The sequence below is a fragment of the Oncorhynchus mykiss genome, chromosome 18 (assembly GCF_057628025.1).
Source record: "Oncorhynchus mykiss isolate SJ-2025 chromosome 18, ASM5762802v1, whole genome shotgun sequence".
Lineage (NCBI taxonomy): Eukaryota > Metazoa > Chordata > Actinopteri > Salmoniformes > Salmonidae > Oncorhynchus > Oncorhynchus mykiss.
In genome coordinates this window covers 70200428-70209447 of record NC_143039.1, presented here as the reverse complement: position 1 = coordinate 70209447, position 9020 = coordinate 70200428, and the positions used below count along the sequence as shown (strand labels likewise).

At 45.2% G+C, this 9020-nt stretch overlaps 1 protein-coding gene across 1 annotated transcript; it reads right to left on the bottom strand.

Annotated features, from left to right (window-relative positions):
* Positions 1-546: 546 nt before the first annotated feature.
* LOC110496878 (G protein-coupled receptor 20) lies at positions 547-5383 on the bottom strand. Its single transcript, XM_090206843.1, has one exon. It carries the CDS (start codon positions 5376-5378, stop codon positions 4176-4178), a length of 1203 nt encoding a protein of 400 aa, XP_090062969.1. The 5' UTR covers positions 5379-5383; the 3' UTR covers positions 547-4175.
* Between the last annotated feature and the right edge of the window lie 3637 nt (positions 5384-9020).

Below are 9020 nucleotides of genomic sequence, written 5' to 3'. Positions count from 1 at the left end.
CTGCAGTTGTCAGGCTGGTTGGACGTACTGCCAAATTCTCTACAACGACGTTGGATTAGGCTTATGGTAGAGAAATTAACATTAAATTCTCTGGCAACACTGGTGGACATTCCTGCAGTCCGCATGCCAATTACATGCTCCCTCTAAACTTGAGACGTGTGGCATTGTGTTGGAGGTCGTCTTGGAAATGACCGGATCAAGGTGCAGCGTGGTGAGCGTACATTTCATTTTAATGTCGCCAACAAAACAAGAAACAACAAAAACGAACGTGAAGCTGACTAGGGCTATACAGGCCACTAACACAGACAACTACCCACCACTAAGGTGGAAAAACAGGCTGCCTAAGTATGAATCCCACGCAGAGACAACGATAGACAGCTGTCCCTGATTGAGAACCATACCAGGCCAAAACATAGAACAAGAAAACATAGAAATAAAGAAACTAGAATGCCCACCCTAGTCACAGGGCGTGACATCATGCTGTTTAATCAGCTCCTTGATATGCCAAACCTTTCAGGTGGGTGGAGAAATGCTCACTAACAGGGATGTTAACAAATTTGTGCAAAAAGTAAGAGAGAAACAAGTTTTTTGTGTTTATGGAAAATTTCGGGGATCTTTTATTTCAGCTCATGAAACATTTGCAGGCAACTTTGCATGTTGCATTTATATAATAACACAGTGTTTAGGTCATACGTCATAGAAAACATTCAGGGATGAATGTCCCTGACCTGAATCGTTGTCACAGTGGCCATAGTTCCAATGAATAGAATATGGCAGACTTATTTACAATGATGGATTGTGAGGAGTCAGGCATGGGCTATACCCATAAATAAGATATGTTGCAAAGAGTAATCTGGAGGGTCAGTTCATATCAAAGATGAATTGATATGTCCAACTGAGATTACTACTACAGTGTCATAATGCAAGTAGCACTTCAATATACTGTAGAGCACCTGCACAGCATAGCCTGCAGTTAATACTGTTAGCTATCTTTTAGAGAGACCTGTCAGAGACCTGTCCTATGTGATTTAGAGATACACTATCCTTCATTCTGTCCTTCCAAGCTTGAGGTAACATCGTCCACAACAGAAGGCCTGTCCTAACCTCTTCTGTTATGAATGTGTCAATATGTCTAGTAAGCTTCAAAGAAATGTATAACAGGTAAATAACAGTTGAATATCAGACGAAACGTCTTTCACCTTTCACCTCTAAAACCACAGCGAGAATCACAGCTGTTGATAAGACTGGATCCTGTTGTAGCCTGTGGGGAAAAACAGTTTCATCACTTTCCATAAAAGACGCTGAATCAACTCACAGCAGACGATTTGTTCTCTTAACATGCTCAACCTCAGAGAGTGCGGTGGAAAATTCTGCACCTGGCAGTTTCAGGTTCCCCTCCTCTTTGTTTGTTCCTCTGTCTAGCAGGTTTGGGGTCAATTTGAATTGAAGTCAGTCTATTTAGGAAGTAGACTGAAATCCCAATAATTCTAAAAGGAAATCTATGTATTAACTGACTTCTCAATAAACTGAAAAGGAGAAGCTATTTTATTCAAAGGTTTTTATTTTTTATTTTACTCAAATCACTGCCTGAATTGAGTGACCTTGAATTGAATTCAATTTGAATTCACCCCAAATCTGCTGTCTAGGCCTTTGTGTCAGGCCCCCAGTCACCCTAGCCAAACCACCTGGCCCACAGTCACCCCAGCCAAATCACTGGCCACGGGCCACAGACAGGTGAGGGAGGGCGAAACTCATGCTGTAGGACCGAGGTGTGAACAATGCCAAAGCCCAGACTGAGCCTTGTTCACATCCTGTGGAAGAATGTCACAAATACAAGCCTGACCAGCTGACACAGACTGAATGAAGCAGCAGGAGGTTATGAGTCTGTTTGCTCCCAATAGTAGAGCATGATGGGAATGTAACAGGCATAACTTTACAGGAAGGCATTGTAGGAGTTTGGAAAATGACATATAGAGTATGTGGAAGTATGTTTTCCAGGAATAAAACAGCAATGCTTACTAAAAAGGTTCAAATGCAGAAATGTCACCGGAGGTTGTTCTCAGTCGCATTCAAATGAAAACATCCAAGTCTCATGCTACCTCCTTGTGGCCAAATAATAATGAACACAGTGAGTGAATCTGGTGGCCTACAGCAGTGGTTCTCAAGCCTGGTCCTGGGGACCCAAAGGAGAGCACATTTTTGTTTTAACCTGACTCAAATCATCAAAGTTTGATGATAAGTTGATGATCTGAATCAGCTGTGTAGTGCTAAGGCAAAACCAAAAATGTGCACCCCTTTGTCCCCAGGACCAAGAATTTAAAAGCACTGGTCTACAGCATCTCCCCCTAAATGGAGAAATGTCCCAAACAAATCGTGAATGTGTTTACCTTTAGAATACCACATTACATGTTCTGACTCAGTGACAGTTAAAGGGGCAATCTGGGAATGGTACATCCCTTTTTAGATATTTAAATGAATGACATAACCATTGATTCTTGAAGAATGTAAACTATACATCACAAGCTTCAATTCAACACTCTACCAAAACCACAAAATTTAAGCTTGCTTGTAAACTAACTGTTTAGTCCCAAAACATGGTTGATGCTGTTTTACGAATCCCATACTGTAGCTTTAAGAGAGATGTTATTCAAGGAGAAAATTGAAAGCCACTGGAGTCAGTGCAGTGAGATAAACAAGTGAGCCAATTTGTCCATTAAATCAAGTGGAGGAGCAATAAACAAAGCTAGTTTGTGATGGACATGCACTTGTAAGGACCATTCACCCTCTGTGCAACTGGTGACATCATGATCCGATAATAGTTGTACTTTTTTTTTCCTTCAAATGATGTATATATGGTGCTGTTTCCAGATGTTACAGAAGTGATATGAAAAATCTCAATGTAAAAACATAACATTGACAGTCAATTGAAATAAACAGCTTACGCTTTTCTGGAAAAAAAGTTCTGCTACTGTTCCATTACAGTGAGACTGCATTTTACTGATTAAAATCAATCACATATCTTGTCCAGGTTCATTATCACTGCATATTATTGTATGAGTCTTCAGAATGCAAACACCAGGATGCAAATTCTGTACAGAATTTATATTCTGTTGGCTTTCAAAAGCTCAAGAGATATAACGTCCCAATGCAGTCTTATCAACGGCCTGTGCCTTAGTCACAAAACCCACTATATTAGCAACACCCTCTCTCTCATTCCAATTCCCTTCATTTTCCTCTTTCCCTCTGTCACTCTTCTCCTCTCTCCATGCAGACATCTCCCTCGGTCACTCTTGTCCTCTCTCCATGCAGACATCTATCTCTGTCACTCATCTCCTCTCTCCATGCAGACATCTCTCTCTGTCACTCTTCTCCTCTCTCCATGCAGACATCTCCCTCTGTCACTCTTCTCCTCTCTCCATGCAGACATCTCCCTCTGTCACTCGTCTCCTCTCTCCATGCAGACATCTCCCTCTGTCACTCTTCTCCTCTCGCTATGCAGACATCTCCCTCTGTCACTCTTCTCCTCTCTCCATGCAGACATCTCCCTCGGTCACTCTTCTCCTCTCTCCATGCAGACATCTCCCTCGGTCACTCTTCTCCTCTCTCCATGCAGACATCTCTCTCTGTCACTCGTCTCCTCTCTCCATGCAGACATCTCTCTCTGTCACTCTTCTCCTCTCTCCATGCAGACATCTATCTCTGTCACTCATCTCCTCTCTCCATGCAGACATCTCTCTCTGTCACTCTTCTCCTCTCTCCATGCAGACATCTCTCTCTGTCACTCGTCTCCTCTCTCCATGCAGACATCTCTCTCTGTCACTCTTCTCCTCTCTTTATGCAGACATCTCCCTCTGTCACTCTTCTCCTCTCTCCATGCAGACATCCCCCTCTGTCACTCTTCTCCTCTCGCTATGCAGACATCTCCCTCTGTCACTCTTCTCCTCTCGCTATGCAGACATCTCCCTCTGTCACTCTTCTCCTCTCTCTATGCAGACATCTCCCTCTGTCACTCTTCTCCTCTCTCCATGCAGACATCCCCCTCTCTCACTCGTCCCCTTTCTCCATGCAGACATCTTTCTCTGTCACTCTTCTCCTCTCTCCATGCAGACATCTCTCTCTGTCACTCTTCTCCTCTCTCCATGCAGACATCTCTCTCTCTCACTCTTCTCCTCTCGCTATGCAGACATCTCCCTCTGTTGCTGGGTGCAGGGGGTGAGAGTCAATGTGGCCACACTGTGAGCGATAGCCATGGCTGTCCCTGATCCTTTTGAACTCCTTAGTCCACTGGCAACATCCCCTCCACTGGTCCTCTCTGCCTCCGCCTCCACCTCCGCCTCCACCTCCGCCCCTGTCCCTGTCCCTGCCCCTGCCCCTGGCCTCTTCCTGCAGGCCCGGCGCATGGCCGAGCGGAAGCTGTCCGTCACCAAGCAATAGACCACTGGGTCCAGGCAGCTGTTGAGGCTGCTGAGGGTCACAGTGGCATGGTACGCCAACACCTGCTGTGCTCTGTCACCCCCCATCCGGAAATACACCAACGCCTGGCGCACGTGGAAGGGCATGAAGCAGATGGAGAAGACAACCAAGACAGCCACCAGGAGCCTGACTGCTCTGGCCCTCCGGCCCTGGCTCTGAGGCATCAGCCTGGGGTCGGTTAGGGCGCATGCCACCCTGAGTGTGAATGTCACGATGACCACCAGGGGGAGCAGGAACTCCAGGAAGGACAGGGCAAAGAGGGCGGTGAGTCGACAGCATGACGTGGCCTTGATCTCCAGCTCCGTGGTCTGGAAGGAGTAGGTGACCACCACGGCGAGGAGCCAGATCCCCACACTGACTCCCTTAGCGACCCCAGGGCTCCTCCAGCGGCGCCCGGCCCCGGCCCACACCACGGCTATATAGCGGTCCACGCAGATACTGGTGAGGAAGAGGATGCTGCAGTACATGTTGACAAAGTAGCTGAACGTGTGAACGTAGGAGCAGGCCAGACACCCTCCACCGCTGTGGTAGAGGGCAATACGGGCAGGGAGCGAGAGCGCCACCAACAGGTCAGCCACTGCCAGGTTGATGGTATAGACCACAGGGGCGGAGGAAATCTGGGAGGGCAGGCAGAAGATGTAGAGGGCCAGGCTGTTAAGGACCACACCCACCACGAACATCAGGGTGTTGACCACCATCAGTGTCACCCACAGGCTGTAGAACTCCTCGTACAGGCCCTCGTCCAGGTGGGCTAGTTTCTTCAGGTAGGGCACCCCCCTCTGGGGGTTGGAAGTACTGTTTATATCTTCAGGTGTTGCATTGACCACCAAGGACATGAGAATCTCCATTGCTGCGAGGCAGTGATGGACTGCTTCTGAAAAACAGTAATACAGTATTGTCATCATTTGACAGTATAATACGAACAACATTGAGTTTCTCAGTGAGTACAAGTAATATGCTCTTTAGAACTGTAATCACTAGAACAGAAAAATGCCCTTAGACCACAACAATTTGACTGTACCCTCCATGGTATGCTCAACAGGGATATTTCTGCACCATTAAATATCTGCTTTCATAGTGAAAATAAGGTCCTGGGAGGAAATGACCAGAGCTATTTCCTCCCTTAGATACACACTGGAAGAATGTGAGAGCATCACACGTTTCTTTATCTTGGCCATACATGAACGGGCTGTGTAGACTTTGTAAATCTGGGCAGGAACAGGGGATTAGGCCTAGCGAGTCAGCATACATGGTGGTGATGCAGAATGAGGGTACTGTGTGTCCCTCATCACACACTGTAGATAAACACACTAAATGAACTAATGTAGCGTCTGAATGAAAAGCGGTCCTAGTCCCATGTTATACAGTATGTAATAATACTGGGGTTTTTGTTAGTCGTTTTTTTATGAGAGATTGTGTGCAGTTAATAGATTATTTTAGGATAGAGAATCTCTTCAATACCCTGATCAGACATGCTGGGCCATAGCTAGTTCTGACCTCTTCAGTACCCTGATCAGACATGCTGGGCCATAGCTAGTTCTGACCTCTTCAATACCCTGATCAGACATGCTGGGCCATAGCTAGTTCTGACCTCTTCAGTACCCTGATCAGACATGCTGGGCCATAGCTAGTTCTGACCTCTTCAGTACCCTGATCAGACATGCTGGGCCATAGCTAGTTCTGACCTCTTCAGTACCCTGATCAGACGTTCTGGGACATAGCTAGTTCTGACCTCTTCAGTACCCTGATCAGACATGCTGGGCCATAGCTAGTTCTGATCTCTTCAGTACCCTGATCAGATGTTCTGGGCCATAGCTAGTTCTGACCTCTTCAGTACCCTGATCAGATGTTCTGGGCCATAGCTAGTTCTGACCTCTTCAGTAACCTGATCAGACGTCCTGGGCCATAGCTAGTTCTGACCTCTTCAGTACCCTGATCAGACGTTCTGGGACATAGCTAGTTCTGACCTCTTCAGTACCCTGATCAGACGTTCTGGGCCATAGCTAGTTCTGACCTCTTCAGTACCCTGATCACACGTTCTGGGACATAGCTAGTTCTGACCTCTTCAGTACCCTGATCACACGTTCTGGGACATAGCTAGTTCTGACGTCTTCAATACCCTGATCAGACGTCCCGTGGTGTTCATGTTAGCTGATACTGTATTTGAAATACTGCTGTGCTCTGTGAAAATGGTGAGGTGTGATGTGGCGAGGTGTGACGTATAACTGCATTAACAAACATATCACTATGTTCTACAACATGATACTTATTTTAGTTACAAGAATATACCAATATATCAGACCCTTGAGTCAGTGCAAGTGCTCCATAGTTTCCATTGGCTTTAACACAAATCCTAATCCTAATAGTCTGCTCTCACACTCCCACGTGTATTATTAGTAACACTTCATTGAAATATTCTATCCTAATGCCTACATTCGTTTTCCATAAACCTGGAAGCACGATACACTTAAACCTTTCATAAGTACACTCTTATATAAGAGAGTTACGACGGAACTTCCAGATAAAGTGGACGGAACGTCCAGATGAAGTGGACGGAACTTCCAGATAGAACTTCCAGATAGAACTTCCAGATAGAACTTCTAGATAGAACTTCCAGATAGAACTTCCAGATAGCTGTCAGTGACGAATACGGAGCTCAGAGAGAGCGTCGTACTTCATTGGCAGTTCACAAAATGTACTCAATCCTTACCAAAAACCTTGTGTCGCACAAACCATCGCCCAAAAGAACAACTTGTTCTTAACAACTTAACTACTTGTTAAGATGCAGTGCACCTCTGTATGGCCTGGGGAGTAAGAGTTCAGTACGACAATGAATTAACTAGTATTCAGTGGACTAAGCCTTTCTAGAAATGTAAAGTACAGGTAGCCAATCTGTTGTGAGAGAGTTATCTCATTATGCTAGTCTGTCTCACTCTCTCTATCTTGCTAAGACATCATTTTTTCAGAGCATTCTCCATTCTGGGAATATTTTTTTTACATTCAGATGCACCTATATCACTACATCTCCACAATGTATTCATGAGTCACATTCAAAGTGTATCAACTTCAGCCAACAGAAAACTCCTCCAAACTTACCTGTTTCAAGGATAGAATCACGTGATAACCTGTCAAGAGTGGGTGGATGTTGATCTTCGCTATAGCCAGTTGATTTAGCCAATCAGAGTCCGGAGACCGGTGTAGCCTCTGTCACCTTGGACTCTTTCTAATGTATGTCCTGGGTGCTCAGAGATCTTATTATAGGAGATATCTATCTAATGTATCTTCTCACTCCATTGTTGAGCTGAGAGGGAATCTTTCACACCACAGCACACCATGTCAAAATTATTTTAGGATTGAAAATCATTTTATGTCCATTCCCTGTAACAAACCATGTCCTTTAGATGCTTGGATTATCCTTGAGTTTGAGATTGTCCTGTCTCAATGTCTCTCTCTCTCTCTCTCTCAGAATCAATCACTCTCTGAAAGTCTCTCTACATCCTTTAAATCGTTCAAGGTGCATCTTCATATCTCCCAGTATGTTTCTCACAAGATTTCACTAGGCAGTCTCTCAGTGTCCAGTCTCTCAGACTCTCAGTCAGTGTACTCCTGCCTTGGGCCTCTCTCCCTTTCCACTCTACTCCATCACTGCAGTGAAGTCCCCTGGCGGTACTAATCCCATTTCCCCCTGGGTTAGGACACTAAAGGAGGAAGAACCTTCCCATGTTTCCTCCAGCTGTGACGTCACGGCCCCAAGGATTAGGGGCTCTGCTGCTCCTGGACAAAAGTGTTTGTGTAAATAAAACGATTGAATACAGTAAATGAAGCAGACATTAGTATAGGCCATGAAATAAATACATGGATAAGTGGATATTAGTGCCTGGAACTAAAGGTAACAACAAAGATATTTTGAGCATTTCAAATGGGCCTCAAGAGATGCCATCATGGTGTGTGAAGAGGAAGGTACTTCATGACAAATTGCAAGTGGAAAATCATTGTTTAGCTCACAGTGGCTAGCTGTCTTTGCTGGGGTTTCTGACTCAACGACGGCCTGTCTATGTCATGACAGGAGTCTAAGCACATAATCTTGCTCAACAGTTCACATACCAAGCCTAGACACAAGGATAGCAAGTGTTAGTAAACGAGAACATATAGAGAGAGGGTGGTGGATTGCATGGCTGTATAATGGAAGATACTATGAGAATAGTCGTTTGTTCGCTATAAAAATGCTAAATAATATTACATGGGATTGAGCTGATATTGTGAAACTGACGGTTTCACAAAAGTGCTGATGTAGACTGGATGGAGTGATGATGTAGACAGGATGGAGTGATGATGTAGACTGGATGGAGTGATAATGTAGACAGGATGGAGTGATGATGTAGACAGGATGGAGTGATGATGTAGACAGGATGGAGTGATAATGTAGACAGGATGGAGTGATGATGTAGACAGGATGGAGTGATGATGTAGACTGGATGGAGTGATGATGTAGACTGGATGGAGTGCTGATGTAGACAGGATGGAGTGATGATTTAGACAGGATGGAG